The sequence below is a fragment of the Paralichthys olivaceus genome, chromosome 6 (assembly GCF_024713975.1).
Source record: "Paralichthys olivaceus isolate ysfri-2021 chromosome 6, ASM2471397v2, whole genome shotgun sequence".
Lineage (NCBI taxonomy): Eukaryota > Metazoa > Chordata > Actinopteri > Pleuronectiformes > Paralichthyidae > Paralichthys > Paralichthys olivaceus.
This window is the reverse complement of record NC_091098.1, coordinates 17754399-17776267: the sequence shown is the minus strand read 5'-3', so window position 1 is coordinate 17776267 and position 21869 is coordinate 17754399. Positions and strand designations below refer to the sequence as shown.

The 21869-nt window shown below is 44.0% G+C and overlaps 2 protein-coding genes across 2 annotated transcripts; one reads left to right on the top strand and one right to left on the bottom strand.

Moving 5' to 3' along the window:
* Positions 1-454: 454 nt before the first annotated feature.
* On the bottom strand, positions 455-6575 carry rab5if (RAB5 interacting factor). Its single transcript, XM_020096060.2, has 4 exons — positions 4180-6575; positions 2644-2747; positions 2431-2560; positions 455-2051 (listed from the first exon to the last, which is right to left on the bottom strand). Exons 1-4 carry the CDS (start codon positions 4285-4287, stop codon positions 2010-2012), a joined length of 384 nt encoding a protein of 127 aa, XP_019951619.1. The 5' UTR covers positions 4288-6575; the 3' UTR covers positions 455-2009.
* Positions 6576-6844: 269 nt separating this feature from the next.
* On the top strand, positions 6845-21339 carry zhx3b (zinc fingers and homeoboxes 3b). The gene is made up of 7 exons (XM_020096057.2): positions 6845-6983; positions 12875-13771; positions 13867-13962; positions 14069-15604; positions 16615-17346; positions 18988-19270; positions 20175-21339. Exons 2-7 carry the CDS (start codon positions 13031-13033, stop codon positions 20183-20185), a joined length of 3399 nt encoding a protein of 1132 aa, XP_019951616.1. The 5' UTR covers positions 6845-6983; positions 12875-13030; the 3' UTR covers positions 20186-21339.
* The last annotated feature ends 530 nt before the right edge of the window (positions 21340-21869 follow it).

Below are 21869 nucleotides of genomic sequence, written 5' to 3'. Positions count from 1 at the left end.
TGTAGTAAATAGCTGGCAGCAATGGATTTCCATTATATAGGAATATCAAAAAGCTGGCTTCAGTCTAAACTAGAGTTGCAGGAAGTAGTCAACTGATCAGGCAGTTGACTGTAAGGACACTTATTGATCATTTTTATGATAATAAATCCTCATTCTGCCTCTCAAAGATTAAGGTTTACAGCTTTCCTCTATATAAACGTAAACTAAAAACTTTAGCATTTTGAACTGTCAGATAAAGAGAACACAAGGAGGACATTAATGACACTCCACAGACAATTGATTAATTTAAAAATAATTAGCTGCAACCATAATATAAAATAGACTGCAGTTCAATAAGGGGAAATCTGTACCTTAGCAATGCCAGCATATGGTTCAATGCAAAGGTGCAAAGAAAATCCATGAATGAATAAGTTACAAAAAAAAGTTTCAGTAAAAAAACAAAAACACAAGAGCATTTCTTTGAAAATGGAGGCCAAATAAAGACCATGTTTAATGATTCCCAAAAATTTGATCAGAAAATACAATCCTTTCAATCACCAGTTGTGTATCTAATATAACAGTATCATTACAATTACTTTGTCAGAACTGGTTTTAATAGGCCTTCACTATAAAATACTGAGAAATATGTTACATCAGACAAGATATAACATAAACACAAATAAATCTATGCAATACAAGGTGAATTTGACAAAAAGGGACATGATACAGAATTTACAGACAAGTTTAAATTAATTCCAGGTAAGACTTTGATCTGGAAGCTACATTTAAGAAACAAATTAATTTAAATTATTTCTACCCTCCTAACTAATGTCATTAATCAATGAAAGGTAGGTTTCAGAACAGTAAATCATGGCAGTGCACAGACCAGGTTTTTGCTTGAGACTGTGAATAATTTGCATCTGAACACAACATGCATGATCCCTCCCTCTTTGTTTAAAGAAGTTATCTGGGTGTGCAGAAAAATCAGATTGTTATGAGGTCCTAACAGGCCTAACAGCTTTTTGATACTGGTAGCAGATACTGACTTAGGGACTGGATAAGATATAGGATAAGGATATAAACATCTTACAACCATTTCGCTTGATGTTAAAATTAGTGCGACTTCAACCACAATATTTCACAAAGTCTACACTCTTGAGAAGAAATGACAGATTAAATTCAAAATTATTTGTTTATATTTATCAGCAAAAAATGGAGAAAAAATGTAGCACAGAGTCACCTGTACATTTTCATGACCAAAGACTCCCCCGCTGAAACCAGACAAATAACATAACTGGTAACATTAACATATAAAAGGTACTTCACTGTCATACCTCTCATTATGTATTTGTTTTCTTCAGCCCAGATTTCCAAAAGTAAAATTCAGCAGTGAATCCACATAATGAATGCATTATTAGTAGTTCAGTACATCTGATATGGTGCATTTTGTCGCTACATTAACGGTAACACTCATTTACACTCATGGACTGATTGAATCATGATTACTATGTGACAAGACTTTTTTTGTTTCGTCCAGTTTCTATGATTTAAGTGAGCAGCTCATGAGCAGTAAACCGGGTTGAATACACACACTGGTTGTTGTCTTTACAGTGTGTTCATGTCACTCTCCCAAAGCAGAAGAAGGGCCCTGTAGTAAGGTGACAAGATGAATCATCCTCCTCCTATTTTCCAGCATTTATTGTACTGCTGAGCTGCTTTCTGTATCGTTACTGGTCTGTCACAGACGATGTTGATGAATTGAGGGAGGAAATATAACAAATGGGAAGTGTACTGGAGAATGCCTTAAAAAAAGGAACACTCAAATTAAGAGAATGTACAATAAGTGAGCATGTTCATCATGATGGTCTTGCAGTATCTTGTTATTCACACAAGGATTCCCATGATGCACTGCACACTGAGAAGTCATACTGTATGTAGGAGCGGTGACACCCCCTCAGTTCATGGAGTTCCTGTGTTTTGATAATTTGCTTCAACAGAAATGTTCGTATTTAGTGTCCTATGGATTCCTCTCAGTCAAAATGTAGAGCTGTGTAAAAGATTATCCACACCACCTGGTGAAGACAATAACACACAGAATAGATGTTGATGATTAAATGAATCACAAACTGCTGAATCTGTCATAAACCTGCAATAAACATTCATTTGTTGATTCATTCCAGAATTATGACATGACTATTAAACACTACAATTAGTTCTTAGAATATAATTACTGCATGTTCGTGTTCTAAGACATGAAGGAATGGGTTAATTATTTATATTTTGCATTCCTTGAATTCTAGTATATAGTCTGAACCAGTTTTTAAGTCACTTATCATTCCTCCTGTCCAGACAGGCCAAGAAAAATAATTCCTTAATATAATGTAAATGATTGGGGACAATATCTGTAGTAAAAAAGGCTATGTAAGCTTCAATCAATATTAGCATCCTCACCAGAAACAGAGCAAAAGAAGTCATGAAGCCTTCTTTGGTGAGTTCCCACGTGCCACCGTACTCTTCCTCATCGATCTGCTGAAAGCTGCTGAAGTATACATAAAGGACGCCGGCGTTGATGATGCAGAATCTAGCAGGACAAGTGAAGATGTTAGATTGTCTGTGTTTTATTAAGGACATACAGGCTCAGTGAAAGGCAGACAGAATACTTACATGGCTATTCCAAGAAATCCTTTCAATGGTGCAACTCCCCATATCACGCCAAGGATTACTGCAATGATTTGTCGGAGCCAGTAAATCACATCTAAAAACTCATCCTGTAAAAAAAGAAATACAACCAGCTTTAACATAGTGGTGCATTGTATTTCCTGAAGTCATGTACTTGTACATCTGCCAAGGAGGTTCTGTTTTTACCCTCGTCCATTTGTTTGTTTATTGGTTGGTTTGTCAGCAGAGTAAGGCAAAATATATTGAATGAATTTCTATGAATCTTTAGTGAAAGGATGGGACATGGGCCAAGAAAGAAAACATTCAATGTTGGCACGGATCCTGGTATTTTTTCAAATAACTTTTTCCAACATTGTGAATTGGGACGTTTTTGACATTTTCACCAATCATCTGGATGGAAAAACACATGCATTATTAGGGGTCTGATATCTATAAGTGTGTGCAATTTGGTGCAGATCCAAATAAAATGGTTGGTTGTAGCAGATTTAAATGTGGCTCCAGAGAAGCTAGGCTTTTTTCAGCCACCGTACCATGATACATTTAGGCCTGGATCTGGACGTAGGGGAGAATCAAAGAATTCCTCTTTGCGAGAAGGGGCCCTGGACGAAAGTATGAGCTATACTGAGGGCCATTCTAGTTTTTCTGATCTTTCCTGAACCATACATTTCTTCTAGCATGTGTTCTTGCGATGGAAAAGCATTTCCAGATCTAGCCTTGATGCAGGTACTCTGTGCTCATCTATCTCTTGTTCCTACAAGTGGGAAAAGACAAAGATAAACTGTGCACAACAGGAATGGATAAGCAAATGCTGTGACTGAATGGTGAGATTGTCACCAGTTGTTGTTCTCAGTGTCAGTTTCTGCTTAAGAAAGTGTCCCCAGTAGCTATGACCTCTGTGGTTTGGGGTCAAGGTTTAATTCAGGTTATGATGTGCTGTTGAATGTTTAAATAGACTATCTTTCAGGTTTGGGCTGTTGGTCTGAGAACAAAAGCGATTTGAAGAAGTTACCTTATCGTTCTCAGCTCACGAAGAAGAAGAACTTTGACTCAAAAGCTAAAATCTGGGATTAAATTAAAAAGAAATAACATGTGACATGTATTGTGATAATCACAGATATTTACTAATGTATGTATATAATTTGTGAGCACCCAGCCTCTCACAGTTTATACATTCTTTCTTAAGATGATTATAAGATGGGCCTTGACTACTTTACAGCAGAATCAATTAGTGTGAGACAACATCGTGGGAAATATAAAGAAGCATTTCAACGATATGATGACCTGATACTGACGAGGAAGGAAACATAACCAACACTTTTTTGTCCCAAACATCTAAAAGTTCTTCTTCAGATTTGACAGACAGACACAACTGAGCCAGATTAACCCTTAGCGTGGCAGCTAGCTCCCCATAGCTACTGTATGGGGAGCTAACAGCAGATTAGCTGCATGGCTAATTGTATGGACACCTCAAAGCAAACACAACAACACAATGGCCAGAGTATAAATGATAAAGAGTCTGACCTTCTCTTCCCAAACAGCGTTACTGTTGAGGGCTTTGCTCCACGCGGACTGTTTAACTCCCCCATTCTGCAGATGGCTCTCTTCTTTCCTCTTCGAGCTGCTCGTCATCCTTCGCTGTTTTCTGCCGCTGCACAGGTCGAAAAGTCCGAGGAGGAATCTGAAGGGAGCTCGGGGGTGAGATGTGAGGGAGAGGAGCGGAGGAGCGGAGGAGCAGAGGAGCAATATGTGGAGGTATCAGAGGAATGAAGGCTCCGCTGATGTGACAGATTTCTGTCGCTCACTGTGTGAGAGCTTCTGAGCATGCGCGAAGCTGTTTGACCCCGAGCCGCCAGCAGCCAATCAGAGACTGCGACGTTTCTGCACCGCTACTGAGAGCTGCTATTAAATCCTACAGCGACCCCCAGCGGTGGAGACCTGCTAGAGTCAGTACTGGAGGCCGGATTCACCTCCCACCACACACTAGAATACAGAACTGTAAATTAAAGAAAGATACAGGGATTATCTACTCACCACTATGCCGGTGGAGAGGTGGGTGAAGTGTTTGAGTCCATAAACTTTTGAATGAAATGTGACTGATTCTTCAAACGTAAAATTGCCTCCATACTGCTCCTGTGGTGTCATCCAAGTGCCCTGACATTCAAATTCAACTTGAAACGACGTCATTTACACAATTTGTTTAGCCTTACTGTCTGATATCCTCCTCTGGAGTGGTGTTCATGTTTGCGTGCACACACACTGCACACAAGCTCTCATCATTGCCACTTGTCAGACAAAAAAAGAAAGTTTTAATATGTTTATTTGGGCTTTAGGGAATAATAACATCCATTTTCTGTCTATTGGTTATTAAATAAAGCAACAGCTGTATTAATAATGAAAATACATGCTGCTTGCAGCCTCACATATATGATGGATTGATTCTACCTTGCCTGAGGGATTCTGTGACGTAATAACCTGACACAGGCAAAAGCTGAAGCCGTTGGATAAAATAAAACTTGACTCCAAATGAGCCCAATATTAACTAAAACAACAAAGGTCCTACAACTAGATTTGTGCATGATCCCACCACAAGATGCAGGATGTAGACCTGTCGTAGCTCGTGTTCTACTTCACCAATGCAATCACAACAAATAAACCTGATCAATGCATATGATGAATTGTTTTGGCCCGAATGATGGAGTAAATCTGGGACCTTTGGGGGCCCTGGTGGCTGCTTTTAATCTGGTAAAATGTCTGGTTTTCTCCAACCAACAGTCCAAACCCCACTGATATTGACTGATTTCATAGTGGAGAAAGAAACACAGACAGTATTTATATTCAAGCAGCACAGACTGGACAGTGTGGGCTTTTGTTTGTTTCAGTGGATGCTCACCTACATCGAGTAACTTGACATGACTTTACTGCCTCTTCGGCTGGTTCTAGCTTAGTGATCTTTCTGTCGTTCTCTCTGCTGCCCAGCAGAGGGCCTTATGGTGATGGGCTTTTTACAGCTCCATCCTCTATTGCTCATCACTGTAGACGTTATTTGACTTTAACTGAGGGATATATTACTTGGGCCTGATTAAATGCTGTCAATTGAGTGATTTGGCTGATCCTTTTCCTGAGCGTGCATTCACATGGGGATGGTCAGGAGGCTATCGGACAGTTTTTCTTTACATTTAATTCACCATTTTTCTGTACATTAGTACACAGTATGTGTTGTTTCACATGGGGGGAAAACCTTTGACATAGTCTCTTAATTGGCCTACATGTAAAATTATGTATGTGCACACTAGCTGTTTTGTTTTTTCAATAATTTCCCAATTTGGGATAAATAAAATATAATATGGGTATATTAGTATGTATAAAATGATTTCTCTATATGTGCACAGTAGTTGTTGATGGGTTTTATGCATTATAAACTCTGACATGATGTGTGTATATCAGTAAATATATCATGACTTCTGTATGTGCACAGTAGCTGTTTGTCATGAGGGGTTGAATGCATTATATGTTTTGTATATGTATGTATAATAGAATATATAAAGTGAATTCTGTATGTTTGTCATGAGGGGTTATATACATGATATCTTTTGTCTATGTATGTACATTAGAATATATAAAGTGAATTCTGTGTGTTTGTCATGAGGGGTTATATACATGAAATATTTTGTATATGTGAGTATATTAGAATATATAAAGTGAATTCTGTGTGTTTGTCATGAGGGGTTGCAGGCATCATAACTTTTGACATGATGTGTTCACTGTCTCTTTAACAGAGGACACCTGGGGGGGGGGGGGGGGGGGGGGGGAGAGACAGGTGAGTCTCACATCACCTTTCACCGGGACCGGTTCTGTCGCTGTGGAGAACTTGACCCATCAGCAGCACCGGCGGCAGCGGCAGCCCCGTGTCGCCCCCCCGGTCAGGCTCATGTCGGGATGTCTGACTCACTCCTGCTCTCTGCGCCGCGGAGGAGCTCGAGCTCTCACGCCAACTCCACCGTCAGTGACGTATGCGTCACGTGTCCGCCTCTTCCCTCGGTACGTCCGTCGTGTCTTCTGTCCTCCACTGGCTGCCGGAGCTCACCCAGGACAAACAAGCGCAGCCCAGCCGAGAGGAGAGGACGGGGCTGGGGGGGGGGGCTGCATTGTAGGGACCGGTCCGGTGTCACGGTTCGAACCCGCCGATGGACGGAGGGGGTCTTCCACCTCTAAGTTACCATCAGTGAAGCCCTAACCTCCCGTCAGTCTCACTCCTCTGGCTCCTGCCATTGTAAACTTCAGATGTGAACCGCTCCGCTGCGGACTCTGAGCTGCAGCCAGGCGAGGTGAGTGTGTTTTTCGGTTTCCACTCCAAACTTGTGCGCTATCGCTGGAGCCGTCTACCTTTGCGGCGGCTCGGTCCAGCTGCATGTCGCCTGCTTAAAATGGCGACAGTCAACGGGGGGAGAGAGAGAGAGTATATAGCTTTTTTTTAGGGGCTGGGGGGGGGGTCTTCCCCTGATTGAATCGGGTTCACTGTTTCGAACGCGAACCGCACACGAGCCCCTTTAAGTTGGGACTCACTAAGTTGAGCGGAAGATGAACACGCATCATTTTCGGAAATGTTCGACGCCGCTGCGCTCAGGGAGCCGCGCAGTGAGTCTGAGCCGGGCTCGATCCAGCTGTTGGTTCTCAGGTAAATAAACAGTTTGTAACACAGCAGCTGTGTGTTAATGATGTCGGTCCAGAGCTGCGAGATCTACCGGCTGGATTTCAATATTTCCTCCAGTGTGAGCTATGAATAAAGAAGTTAAAAATGACTTTGACTTCCTCTCACTTCAGACTAATACACTATATTATAGTTTCCCCTTTAAAAAAATGAAGCGATCATTTACTGTAGTCTGCCCATGTGCTTTTATTAATATGATTTTATTATTTTTGTCAGGATTTGATCAAATGTTTATGTGATATTTGTTCTCACAGATTCAGTTTTAAAATCAAGGCTGCCACACTGTTACACTTAAATTATGAGTTTGAAGGTTGTTGCCTTGGTTATTTTGTTTGTGTGTGTGTGTGTGTGTGTGTGTGACTCCAGGGATTAGATTAAATCTTTCTCAGACTGCTAATTTGTGTCTGATGCTCACGTGTGGTAAAGACATGCAGGTAAAGACATGCAGCCTAATCCAGTATTTTGTTAATTTATCTATCATTCAAACAGCACCTATCACACTCCGAGTCACAGTTTGTGTATTGACTTGTGTTGTTGACACTACACAACTGGAATAACAACACTTCTCATTCGGAATTGTCAGTCATGGATGTTCCTAACATCTGTATTGTTGTATTATTATTATTACTATGTCTCCTCCTCTGGCTGTATTTAATTGTGTTTCCGTGGTGATGGATTGAGCTCAGTGGCTGCACATCTCATTGAATAGTCCCACTCACACACTCGCTCACTCACCCCCTCCCTCCTGCCCCCCCATCGACACCTCCCACCCCTCTTTCTCTTTCCCTCCCTGTCTCTCCCTCAGTTTTAGCCTCGTATGAAAGGATTCATCAGTATAACACCATGTGAAAATAATCATATTTTAAATTGACGATGCACGTACTTTTGTTGTTTGTTTCATTTCTTTATTTTTCCCTTTATTATTTTTTCTGCTGATGTCGTACTCAAAGTGAGTGATCCTCACTTTTCTTCAGTGTCACTTTGGTGTCTTTTCTGTGTTGACCCAAGTAATGACCGTTTTCTTCTTTGGAGCTCGATGGCAGCGTGTTCCTCACGCACATCCAGAGTGAGTGAAGGTTTGGGTCAGCAGCAGCAGTAGCAGCCTCTTGCTCTGCTTGGCTGGTTAACAGCTTGTGATGTCAGCCATTTTAGGTTGGACAGCACAGAGCATGGTGTTCCGCCATTTCTCTCTCCCTCCCCTCTCAGCAACCCAGTTTTAACACATGCACTGGCAGTGGCCACAGCAATGCAGCCTTTTGCAACCCACGCAGCGATCTGCTCCCTGACCTGAGAGCAGCCCAGAAATGGGACCGGGATGAAGATGGAGTGACACCGTTGCAGCGCTGTCACTGAGGGTTTCTCACTGCTGCCAGTGGCATGTAAAAATTAAAATGGAAGTGGAAAGAAGTTCAGATGTGCAATATGTGTAAGCATTCAGAGATGTGAGCCATGGCAGAGGAGAGAGCAAGTTAAATCCTTGAGTTGATTGACAGGAGGTGGTTAGCTGGAGCAAGGGCTCACGTGGGAATAAATAAAGACAACACGGCGAAGGATTTGTTGACAAAACAAGTACATTGTAGGTGGCGAAGGGTTTGCTTTGGTGCAGACTTAATAATCATCTTGAAAACACTGATGGACGGGGTTGGTACCTCAGGTCTCATTGAAAGAGAAGATGACATCTGCCAGGATTTCAGGCCTGTTTATCTGTCCATGTCTGTGTTGCCTCCAGTGAATACGGGAGCCCTGCCTCAGGCCTCTACAGGCCGAGCACAGGAGCCACAGAGAGCAGGGGACAATGGCCCAAGCAGATGTCTGGACAGGGACTGGGGCACCGAGTTAACAGGAAGGGACTGCATCAACTCCGGCCAATAGCGCGCCTTGACGACGGCTACCACACCTAGCAGGGAGACATCAACACTGCGCGAGGGAGGCACTGAAATAGGAGCAGGGTAGGGACTCTCCAAATACCACTCACAGGGGTGTGTGGAACAAACAAGCGCCGCTAGATCCAGAGACTAAATGGCAATGGAGTTATGTGTGAGTCTGAGTAACTGTGTGTGTGTTTACCCACACGCATGTGCTTTGGAGAAATGAGCTGGTTGGAGAGAAAGAGGGGGTAGGAGGTGGTTGCCATGGGGACAGTAACACACCAGTGGTGCTGCCGACCTGTCTCTTTGGGCCAAACTTGCTTGGAGAGGGAGGAGAAGAACGAACGGTGAGGGAGAGGGAGGGGAAGCAGAGGGTGAAGAGACGATTGGCAGAGGGAGGAGGAGTGAGGGTGACGAGACGGGGGGAAGAGGGAGGAAAAGAGACGAGAGTAGAAACAAGAAATGGAGCAAACGTGAAAAGGACTTCCTGTGTTGTACACCTTTTCTCTGTCTGAGTAAAAAGAGCATTTTTTTACACACAGATCTCAGCGTTGCACCTGTAGTTTGGTGAGGTGATGAGATGAGTGTTTCCCGTTAGCACGCAGCTACGCTGTGTGGCCAAGCTGCAGAAGGTGTCAATGCTATTATTGGCTTGTTACTCAGAGGATATAGCCCAGGCCTAGACAAGAGTCAGGTCAGTGGATGAAAGGAGGTCACGCTGTGCTGAGCCACTGACGCGACAGAGATAATATAGGTTATGAACCCTGGAGGACTAAAACGCCGTCTTTGTGTCACTGGGAGATCTCTGACTCTCACACAGTGAAAAAATGGCAGCCTCACTACCTCAGTAAACAAGTCTCACACACAGGCATGCAGGCAGCCACCCCCACACACCACATACACACAAACGCACGCACGCACCCCACCCCATCCCACGTCGCCTCCCTCCACACTCTATCGTACAGGAAACCCACACATGCAAAAGCCGACACAAATAACAGACACAAGCCCACCATCACCACATGGTCAACCTATGTGCTGCATTCAAATCAAAAGTTATTGCGATGCACTCATAGCAGTGAGTCAACGCATCTTTGCCTGGCATTGCTGAGACATGAGCTGTCCATTCCGAGTCACCAATAATAGCTTGGCTTGCGTTGCACTTTGTTTTCAGTCCTCACCTGTATGAGGCCTGTGGATGTTGCTGCTGCTGAGGCTCAACCTTTGTCGGCAGATGTGTGCACACAGTGATTTGATTTCTCACATTTAATCAGTGTGAAATGGCTTTGCAGTCTTTACAGCTGTCGATATGCATTAATGAGGGAAGTTTATGCTTTTATACACTCTGTGTTTACTTGTTTGTTAGTTTTTTTTAGCACGGATAGTTATTTTGCATGAGGCAATGCATTTGTCTGAAGATATAAACTCTGAGGCTGAACTCCAGGTTATGTTCACTGGCTGAAGAGCTCGGGTTGGAACATTCCAGACTTTGCAGTGCAGTGACGAGCGAGCGAGCGAGGGAGGGAGGGAAGGAGAGAGGAGGGAAGGGCTCTGTGATTGTAGTTTGGAGCAAGAGGGGGTCGTTGGAAGAGTGGGGGTTGGCAGGGTGAGATGGGATGGCTGGTTGGAGGAGGGTATCAATGAAGGAAAATTCCTCACTGAAACACCTCAGTGCTTCCTCCATGACTGTTAACACCCCTCCTTCCCATGCCTCCTCACCCCAAACCGGCTGCCCATCCCCCACCATCCTCTCCCGTTCGCTCTCCCTCTCCTCGCCTCTCGCTTGCCCACCCACACCCAACGGAACCACGTGATGGATGGCTCAGGCTGCCCACCCATAAGCCTTTGTGTTGTGTCATGTGATCGGCCTGCCTTGGCAGAGCAGTGCCCCCTGATGCAGAACTGAATGGCAGGGGGAGTAGGAGGGGTGCACAACTGCCCCAGCCAAGGGCAGTTACTCTCTTGGGGGGGGTTGCACAGGGGAACAAGGGGCATCTCGTCCCCTCCTCAGTAAACTTCATTTGCCTGTTAACCCCTCAAGCTCTGATCCAAAGAGAGGGGTCAGTCAGTGGTGTGAAACAAAAGATGCCCAGTCTGCGATAGGGTCTTCATCATGTAATAAAGTATCTCATTGTTGTCTGATTGTTTATGAAGGTGATTTATGTAGGTATATGTCATATGTATACTGATGAAGAATAGGGCAGTTTTATTAACTCAAACTGGAAGTGTAGGCATCAGAATACAGTGAAGTGAACTCTGTGTACCTTTGCTCAGTTATTTGTGTGATAGGGCATCTGTCAGACCCCAGTCCTGAAAGGGTTAACTGGGCTTTGAGCTCGTGTACTGTGACCTCTCTGTGGTTAGAGCAAATTGTGTGTGTTTTTTTGGGGGGGTACCAGAAGAAAGACAATATTTGCCACTGACCAATTCATATTTAAATGGAGAAAGGCTGATTTGTCGTATGATGACACTGATCCCTGAGAGAGACGATGGTGCTGCAGCGGCACTGTGTTCATTGTGCTCAATCTGAAATTAGCCCTAGACATGTTTAATATTTGCATGGAATTGCTCTGTTTGCACATAGGAAGGGGTAAGATTATTTTAGATATTTACCAGAAAAGCTGCATACGGTTTGGATTTGTTCGTAAAATGTCTTTGCATAAGGAGCGGCTGGATATAGAGAGGTTTTAAGGGGTTTCCTGTTGAACTTTTGCAAGCCTTTAAACTTTGTGTGGGCTTTTTGCCACCTTTTGCGTGAAGCGTCTTGTCAGTGCAAGGTGATTGGTAGAGTAATTGCCCTAGAGCTATCCTCTGATACTGCATCACTACCTCTCTGTCAGAGAGAGAGAGGGAGGGAGGGAGGAAGGGAGAGAGAGGAAAACTACGCCAAGCCGTTTTATGGAGACGAGGAATCGGGAGGTGATTTGAAATTGTTTAAAGATTTGTATCTATAGTCAGGTTTGTGCGTTTCTGTCTGTACCAATTTGGAGGGGAATGCTCACTTTCCAAAGAACATCTGTTGAACCACCCACTTGCACAATTGTTGAGCAGGCCTTACATTAAGCAACCCATTCATAAGTGTAGCTTTCAGATTTTTTTTAAAGGTGTTCAGTGAAGCTACAGTGGATTAAAAAACCCAGAATGTGCTCTCTCTGTGGGGGTGTGTCTGAATGAGGGGAAGTGAGACGTGGGGGAGGGGAAAGATCGGGGTAGGACAGGAGCTCTCCCAAAAAGCCTTTAGTGTAGAAGCAGACTGGGCACGTTTAAATGCCCTAATAAAACAGGTAGCCTGGAGAGTTTAGGGGAAGACTCAAACATTTTAAGCAACTCAGGATTTGAAGGGCTTCAGCTGAATCCATTCACAGGGCCTTTATATCATCAATGCGGTTGATATTTTACTTGAAAACATCCAGCTGTGCATGATCTTGGTCCAGCTGTGAGGAAGCTGGCTTGTACTGACAAACGTGAGATATCCAATCTTACTCCTTCTTCTCACAATTGTCTCTCCTTGTCCAATATCTTTCCTTATCTGTTCTTGAAATTAAACATTTTGTACAAACCTATTCAACGAATTACAAATGTATCATATTTTATTGTGACTGATGACTTGAACTAAAATATGTTCTTTTCTCGTTCTCAGGTTTTTACTCAAAACTGCGGTGAGACCTGAGAGTGGACCTATGGACGAGTTCTACCGTCCTCCTTCCCCCACGCCTGGTCTATAGTCAACCGGAAACGACTCACATTCTCACTCACACCCTGTTTGAATAACCCTTTTCACCCCTGCGGCCACACCATGGCCAGCAAAAGGAAGTCAACTACTCCTTGTATGATACCCAGCAAGATACGTCCTTTGGAGGAGGCTGAAGAAGACTTCCCTGCTCTTCTCTGTCAGACCAGGATTTTTGGAGGGGGCAGACAAAGCCCCCTAGGCCTTGCAGAGTCTTCCAAACCAGAGGCAGGGGACATTGTCAAAGACTGTGCTGGCACTTACACCTGTAAGCCTTGTAACTTTGAAACCCAGGACCTTAATTTGTTCTTGGATCATGTGTACACCGGGCACCCAGACTTCCGCGCAGACCCCAGCTTCTGTTGCCTCAGCTGTGGGGTTTCGGCGCCCAAGTTTGAGGGTTTGGCCCTGCACAATGCCAGGGTTCACCCCAGCACTTGGAACACTACTTTACAGCTGAGGAAGAGGGACAGGAGGGTTGTGGTGGAGCAGAATCTGATAAGTGGGACAGAGTCTGGGAAGGACAATGAAATTTCCATAAGCAAGACTCCAATAATGAGAATGCTGAAGGGCAAGTCGGAGCCCAAACGGATAGTGGTGCCTCACCCAGTCTCCAACGAGTCTTTATCGGATCCTCTCTCAGTCTCTTCCTCCAAAGAGGCTAAGAGAAAAGAGACCACTCCAGTGACGGTCACCCATGTTCCCACAATAGTCCACAACGGAACCACCAAGGTCACGCTGCCCTCAGCAATTCAGATAGTCAATGGCTCTGGAGCATTACCAATGCTCAAGACCCCCATCACACAGGTTAGCGGTCAATCTCTCTGTTTTTCAGTTTAACTGTTGAGTAGTAATATGTTCATATTCCTTCATTTAGATGATTTTAAATCTGTTTACGACAGGTGGTTTCAGTGGTTCAGAACAGAAACTTTCATCAATCTGCACCGATCACAGTCTCCTCAAATTTGTCATCCTCTTCCTCAAAAAACCTCCCCAAGGTAATTGTTTTGTTATTTATATTTTATATCTCACTGTTTTGAAATGAATTGGATATCAAATAACATAATTATCTCCTACTCTCATTTTCATCTTTGTCCCTCCCAGGTGATGATTCCCCTGAGCAGCATCCCTACGTACAGTGCCTCCATGGACTCCTCTTCCTTTTTGAAGACCTCCTTCAGTAAGTTCCCATACCCCACGAAGGCTGAGCTCTGTTACCTGACTGTGGTCACAAAGTTCCCAGAAGAGCAGATTAAGATCTGGTTCACAGCCCAGAGACTTAAACAAGGCATTAGCTGGTCTCCCGAGGAGATCGAGGAGGCCAGGAGGAAGATGTTCAACACCATCATCCAGACAGCACCCTCCAGTGCACATAACCAAATCCAGAGTCACCACAGCCCAGCCCAACACACAATCACAGTCCTGCCTGCGTCACTGGGAGCCACTGGGATCCCTCATATCCTGCAGGGATCTCTTGTTAGCCAAGCAGGGGTAATTGTCACACAGCCTGTAATGGCCAATGGTATCCAGGTTAGCAGCACCCCTTTGGCCCTGGCCGTCACGCCTAAGCCCCAGGCAGCAGCCCGCCCCATGATGCAGGCCCGACCTGCCGCAGCCCTGGTTGCAGACAAAGGCATCAGCATGGTGGTGGGGACGGTGGGCAGCAGCAGCAGCACTGGGAGCCACATCATTAGCAGCAGTAATAGTAGTAGGAGTGGGGGAGGGGGCACAAACAGCATTGTCAGTAGCGGTCAAGCTAGTGTCATCAACCTTAGTCTGGGAAGCAGTAATCATAATAATGGCAGGGTGAGCAGTGTCAATGGTAAACACAGCAGTGCTAATGCAGACTGCAGTGACAAGAGCAAAAGTAATGTTACTAGCCATGTAAACGATAAAGCTAAAAACACCAGCATTGTGCACAGTGACAGTAAAGTAACCACAGACAGTAAACCTAAACACAGTAATGGCAGAACGAGCAGTGATGGACAGAGGAGTAAAGTTGCTAATGTTAGCACCAACAAAAATAAAACAAGGAACACAAGCACAGATGACATTGACCCCATTGACCCTTTAAATATGAAAATGGAGGACGCGTCTTCCCCTGCCTCCAAATCTCCCTCCCCCTCATCTGCAGCTCCTCCAGGCATCACGTCTGGGTCCGGGACGCCCGTCAACGCATTCCTCGACCCCAGCTTTTACAAGAGCAAAAAGTCTCAAGTGCAGCTCAGTGCGCTGAAGGACAGTTTTCAGGTCAGCCAGTTTCCCGACCAGGAGGAGGTTGACCGCCTCGTTGCTATGACTGGACTCACAGTGCGAGAAGTTCGCAAGTGGTTCAGTGACAGGCGCTACCACTTTCGCAGTCTCAAAGGGGTGCGCACGAGCAAGAAGTCTGGCACTGCAGCTGGAACAGGGAGTGGCTCGAGTTTACCAGGGTGTGGCGCCGCTGGCAGTGCCAACCCTGTTGACATGTCAGAAAGTAGCAGCAGCTCTGGAGCAAAAACGCCCCAACACAGCTCTGCACCCCTGAGTCCAACGGCAACACAGACTCCCACCTCACCCACCACGCCATCCCGCCGACTTCCCAGACAACCATCTGAAGATTTCACAGCTATCCGCTACAAGGAGAGAGAACCCCATCAGGTGAGACCCTTAAGCCGTTTTCAGACATGACCTCTGGGTAAAATTTCAGAGAATTGGCTCCAGAGTTTATCTAGAGTTTGCCTTTCACACATGCACAACACAGTGGGAGGTTCTCTGCTCAGACGCATTAACAACAGCAGCAAATACTCCACATTTTTCAGGTGAGAGGTTGGGCAGCTGGGTGCAGGCATAGGCAGGAAGTGATGTATTAACTCTGCTGCGTGGATCACGTGATCATGTTTTCAGCACCCTGACACCGTCGTTGGCACTTATCACCACAAACTGAATGGCACCGCTTTTCTCCAGGAAATATTTCATTTTTTTGTTGGATTTTTATTCAATTTTGCATCTGTCGCACTTTAGAAGCATCATCAAGCCCCCCATTGGCTCGTGATGAATCCAGCTGGGGAGATGTGTCAAGATGTTTGTGATTGTGTTTATGATAATACATTTACAGTTTCAGCTAGTATAGCAGATACCTACCCCAAGGCTCAACAGTATGAAACCACATTTAAATTCCAGATTTTTGGATCTGCACCAAATTGCCATGAAAATATAACCTCGGTGGTCAAGGTAATAAAAATATGTAAGATTTTCCACCAAGTGTTACAGGGCAGCACAGGTTATGCAGGAGTACATGTGCAAAGTATCCAAGTAATACAGAATGTATATGATGCACATTGCAGAGTCCGTTTACAGGTCAGAGGGAGTTCTACTACATATGTTCAAAAGGTTACGCCAAATCCTACATTAGCCACTAAGTATAACACACCTGTATCACTGAATCCAAAACCAAGCGTTTCTCAGTTTACAGTGATATATCAGAGAAAAGCAACACATACTTACAATAGAAAAGATGCTATGAGTGACAGTTTTTGTATTTTTGTTTGACAAATAACTTCTGCAGATTCATTTTGCAGTTGTGCAGCTAATCAGTTAATCAAGCCCATCAATCTATTAGCTGTACTTGTTCAAAGTATTGACCTTTTCCTCATCTGTATCATGTTTAGTTAAAGGCACTAGAGGCCAGTTTTGCCGAGGACCCGGACCCATCTGGAGAAGAAGTGGACAGACTGCGATCTGAGACCAAGATGACCAGAAGGGAGATCCATGGTTGGTTTGCTGAGAGGAGGAAGAAAGCCGCAGCTGAGAAGAAGAAGGAGGAGGCAGATCGGGCACTGAGAGAGGAGGAGATGGGGGTTGATGGGGAGGAACGACAGAGAGAGGACGGTTCTGGAGAACTGAAAGTTAACCCCATTAAGATTAATCTGAAGATGCTGAAGGTGACAGAGGCCAGCGGCAAAGCGGAGGGCGAAGGGTTGGAGAGCTCTGCTTTACCACTTCAGTCCAGCAGCACACTTGCATCCTCCCCAGGCCCCACACCATCCTCCACCCCCAAACCATCCCAGTCCTCCACCCTTACACCCAAATTATCCCACTCTCCCAAACCCTCAACCCTCCGAGGCAAGAAGACAGCGGAGCAGCTTCACCTGCTCAAACTAGTCTACGCACGCACCCAGTGGCCCAGTGCTGCTCAGTACGATGAGCTCATCTCAGCAACGGGACTGCCCAGACCTGAGGTGGTGCGCTGGTTTGGGGACTCCCGGTATGTGCAGAAGAACGGCCAGCTGAAGTGGCTGGAGTCGTACCAGACCATGGCTCTAGAGGAGGAACTCCAGACAGAGAACACAAAGATTCTCCAGGCACATGTCGACGTACACGGGAGACTGGAGGAGACGCAGGTAACTGACAACTACATTCAGCATTTTCTTTGAGCAGCTCAGTGTCTCTGAAATCTGAGAGGCAGGTGATGATTATGTGCCGCCGGGATAAAAGTTTTATGTTCACTGAACTGCAGGATAAAATGTGCTCGTATTAGATAAAACATATTGCTCTAGAAAGTCATGTTGACATTGTTGCTTTACTTTTTTAAGATGCACATTCTCAACTGCTGCAAAGCCACAGTTGTTTTTCTCCATGTTTGGCAGAGGTTATTTTTGGGGCTTGCAAGTGAATAGGGAGCCACAAAAAAAAGAAAAACCACAATTTTTCTTGCTGAATGCTTTTGATGAATGATTTCTTCATTCAGTTTTGTTCGCAATGATTCTCGGGTGTCTGACTTTAAATTTAATCTTTTGAAATGACTATCTCTTTTTCTTTATATATATTTTACTTGGTGCGAGACTTGAAGTGTCACACGCTTTTGTTCATAGAGGTGATGGTGTTCTGGTTTAGAAATGACACCTGGAAGCTCCATGGTTGGTGACAGGGTGGTTGGTTGATATATCAAAATGCCCAGGGCCAAGTACGTAATATTTAAGATTTTTTCAGAGTCGGAGTGCCTCTGCAAGATTTTGAATGAAAATATTCAAAGACTTCTACTAGAGGGGAGATATTGAGCACAAACCGTGAATTTTATTAATGGCCAAATTATTTTACGCTATCGAATTATGTGTTCTCATTTTAGCAACAAAGGTGGACAATCAACTATATTGATTCAGTGGGATGATGGGAAACTGAAATGTAACAGCTGCTTATGCAGAAAAATAAAGAAGAATACAAACACATAGTATCACTGACTACAGTATATAAAAGTAAAAAAAGGTTTTTAGGTTTTCTCTGATCAATCTGTCAGTAAATAATCTGTTTATTTGATTGTTTCCTTTTACGTGGTTGTCAGGATGTTTGGTAAAAAGACACACACACGAAGTTTATGATTCAGATTGAATTGAAACAGAAATATAAAACTAGATGAAGGTGACTTGATCAGGTGGTCTTTATAAACAAGAACAAGTAGGATACATCTCACAGATGGAAGTTTAAATGTTTTTGTTCTGTACTATTTGCAGTGGATGTATCACTTCATTACCTATAAAATCAAATGGAACCGAGTACAGCAGCTCACATATAAATGATACTGTCAGAGATATTAAATGTGTGTTTATTGAGGTTTGTAATTTGCACAGATTGAACTGGACTTTTATATGAGAGGTGTTTCTTATATTTTCCCAATGTGTTCACAGAAACCAGGAGTCAATTTCCCCTATTGCAAATAATAAATTCTTTTTTACTTTTAGTATTTTTGTACTAAAGGAGTGGCACTATAATTTCATTGTACGCCCTGTTCAATGACAATAAAGGCATTCTTAATTCTTCTGACTATGACCTGAGTAATAACAATATAGTTAAAACATGTGGCAGCACTGTATTAGATAATATAGTCGTAACTAATAAAATGGCTACTTAACTTTAGATAGATGACACTGTGTCACTGACTTTACTGTGTGAGTTTGGTATTCTGTTATTAAATGAGGTCTTTTATAATTTGTGATCAAAGTTGTTAATGTGCGGCTTTGAACTGACACATTCTTCTTCCCACACAGCTGCAGGGACTGGCTGACGCGAGCGGTTTAACAACAGACTTGGTGCGACACTGGTTCTCCACCAAGGCCTCTTTGCCACAGACGGAACAAACTGTTGCTGCCTTTGTGACGGGACCAGGCCCAGTTGCACCGGGCGTGGCCGCCGAGCCACAAACAACAGGCTCCTCCCCTCTGGAGTCGCAGCCAGGAGGAGGAACGGAGGAGAAAATGGAGCAGTCGGTGTGTGGTGTCAAAACAGACGCAGAGGAGGCCAACACTGACGAGACTGTGAATCCTACTAAAGGTAGTCTTAAGTGTCTCTAATGTGATACATGCAGAAATTATGTCCCTCGCTAGATTGTTACCAGACGAGGGTTGGGATAAAAAGAGGCGACTCTTTATTTGCTGTAGCTTTGACTAACCTTTGCCACATCAGCCAGGGAAGAACACACAACAGTCAATGTCAACGTCAACTTCCTGGAGTTGCATTTCTCCCTTTCTGGTAGAGGCTTTCACCTGCACCACACCTTAACCACATCATGGACCAGTTTGTCCACTGAAACCCAACTGACATTAACCTTCTGTTAAAATATTGATCATAAGGTGAACGAGTCATTACTGGGAATGTAATGACTCGTTACTGGTTACTGTAACGTGTAACTGACAAAATTGGGTGCAAACATTTTCTGGACTTTGCCGTTCACAAATGAAGAATGCAGCAGAAGATTGTCCCGTCTGATGTGTTCATAACAACAGGAACGTTTCTGAAACATTCAGGCACGGAGGCAGGACATGACGAAAAAGTCCACTGCTAAAGTTTCAAGTAAATGTGTGGACTTAATCACAGACTTCTTAAGTAATGTGTTATGTTTCAAAAACGCCACCAGAAACTGGAGCTAGATCATTTTTTTGATAAGTGAATCCAGTATCAAAATGATTTATTAAAATAAAGTTGTTTGGATGTTTACATTTCTTTGGATCAACTAATCAATTAAGTGAGCAAGTAATCAATGCAGCTGCCAACCAGACCTCAGGTACAGGTAACTATTTATTTTTGTATAGAAGCGTTACAGAGACTGAACGATCACGATTGTGTGTGATGAGGTTCACTGTGTCTGACACCAGCGCTCGGTATAATCTTCAGAGTAAAGTCTCGTTTTCTGGCTGATGGATTTTTAATTTCTCTTCGTTTTGTATTGTTGCTACAGGAACCGACTGAAGAGGCTGTTCATCAGAGGACGGAGTTCACGACAGGTGGTCTCTGTGTCGGGAGTCTGAGTAAAAGATGGCAGATGTGGTTGTAACAGAATCACTGGATGGAAATGGACCTTGAAACCATCCCCACACACCCACCCACCCATCCATCTCTCTCCCCCTCTCTCACCCCTAGAGGTAGGCATGACCCCCCCCCCCCCCCCCCCCCCCCGCTACGTGAGATTGACACCCTCTATCCATCCATCCACCTACACACCCACTGTCCCTCCATCTCCTTGTCTACCCCTCTGCTACACACAACCCCCTCTCCAATATCTCTCCTTCCACCATTTTACCTCCAGACAGAGGTTCCAGTAGAAATTGAGATCCAGTGTTGGTGGAGGGAGGGGTGAGGGGTTGTCTTACACCTCCTGCTGGAGTGGAACAGAAGAAAAACAAAATGTGGAGGAAGAAGAGGAGGATTTAAAAAGGAAGAGGTGTGGTCAGGGATTGAGACCTCACAGCAGATGTCCATTGGGGGATGGTGGGTTGGGTTCGGACAGATATCGACCAAGTCAACCCTCGGACCCGGATCGTCTGAGACACTGTTCATAGTTTGTTTCGGGGTACGAGAAACCACACAGCTCTTTGCCACAGGGGGCTTGCCGGGGCCTTAAAGTAAAAGAAACATGAACCTTCTTTTTTCCCATTGGGTCAATATCATGCTTCATTTTTTTCCCACCATGCACTCACACTTTGACTTCATGCTTGCAGCTGAACATGCTCGCTAGGCTGTTAGCATCTTATGTGAAACACAGCACTGGCGTTCATTCGATCCTGCCTTGAATAGTTTTTTTTTGGACATCTCTTTATACTCACTTTTCATTTCTTAATTAACACAGAAGAGGGGAAACTTTAGAATTAGTTTCATCCAAAGAGGGCAAGCCACCCTGTTGTGTATAAAACGATATATTAGACTTTATGGAATCTGGTTTGTGTTGTAGCATCAAGTGCTTCTTCTCTACGTCACTGGACGTGTACGTACATTTGTTTTTATGGAACTTTATAATGAAATAAATTTGACTGTATAACAACTGTGAACTTTTCCAGAGTTCCATACTTAGGCTTGATGTATAATTTTTACAGACGGTATTTGCAGAATAAAAGGAATGTAATAAATCTGCGTCTTCGAGTGTCATTGACCTGTTACTTCTCCAAGTGTAGTCGTACAAATGTTGATTAATTAAATGGTTTTATCACGGGATATATTTAACATTGGTCAGATCCTACAGAAAAAAATCTAAACTACCAATAAATGAATCCCAGTAACTAGTTTTATGATCTTATTCCTCTGTACCTGTAGAAGAAGAATATCAATACTTTATCTATACTTTATATTAAATTCTTTCTCCTGTCTCCTCTAATCTATAACTACAAATGGCCGCCACACAGATGTTGCTTGTTGTTTCTGACTCACACTTAATAACCCGAAGATGTTAAAATTATCACACAGGACGGGGAAACCCAGAAATCCTCACATCACAGAAGTTGACACTGGGCAACATTTAACACTTTGCCTGAATAATTTCTATGAGCTCATCATTTTAAAACCACAACAGCTCAGCGACATACTCTCAGGCTGTGAAACTGAAACCTTGGCCCTCTCTTCCTGTGCTGCAGCATCTCGTGCACATGTAACCAGCTCTGTC

Bases quoted from the DNA above. Each gene is read 5' to 3' on its own strand.
- rab5if (XM_020096060.2), bottom strand. From the start codon at position 4,287: ATGACGAGCAGCTCGAAGAGGAAAGAAGAGAGCCATCTGCAGAATGGG. The intron at 2,748-4,179 runs GTCAGACTCTTT...CTTTTTTTACAG, and splicing joins ACGCTGTTTGGGAAGAGAAG to GATGAGTTTTTAGATGTGAT. The intron at 2,052-2,430 runs GTGAGGATGCTA...TGTCTTCACCAG, and splicing joins CTTCTTTTGCTCTGTTTCTG to GTGGTGTGGATAATCTTTTA.
- zhx3b (XM_020096057.2), top strand. From the start codon at position 13,031: ATGGCCAGCAAAAGGAAGTCAACTACTCCTTGTATGATACCCAGCAAG. The intron at 13,772-13,866 runs GTTAGCGGTCAA...TGTTTACGACAG, and splicing joins TCAAGACCCCCATCACACAG to GTGGTTTCAGTGGTTCAGAA. The intron at 17,347-18,987 runs GTAACTGACAAC...CTTCCCACACAG, and splicing joins GGAGACTGGAGGAGACGCAG to CTGCAGGGACTGGCTGACGC.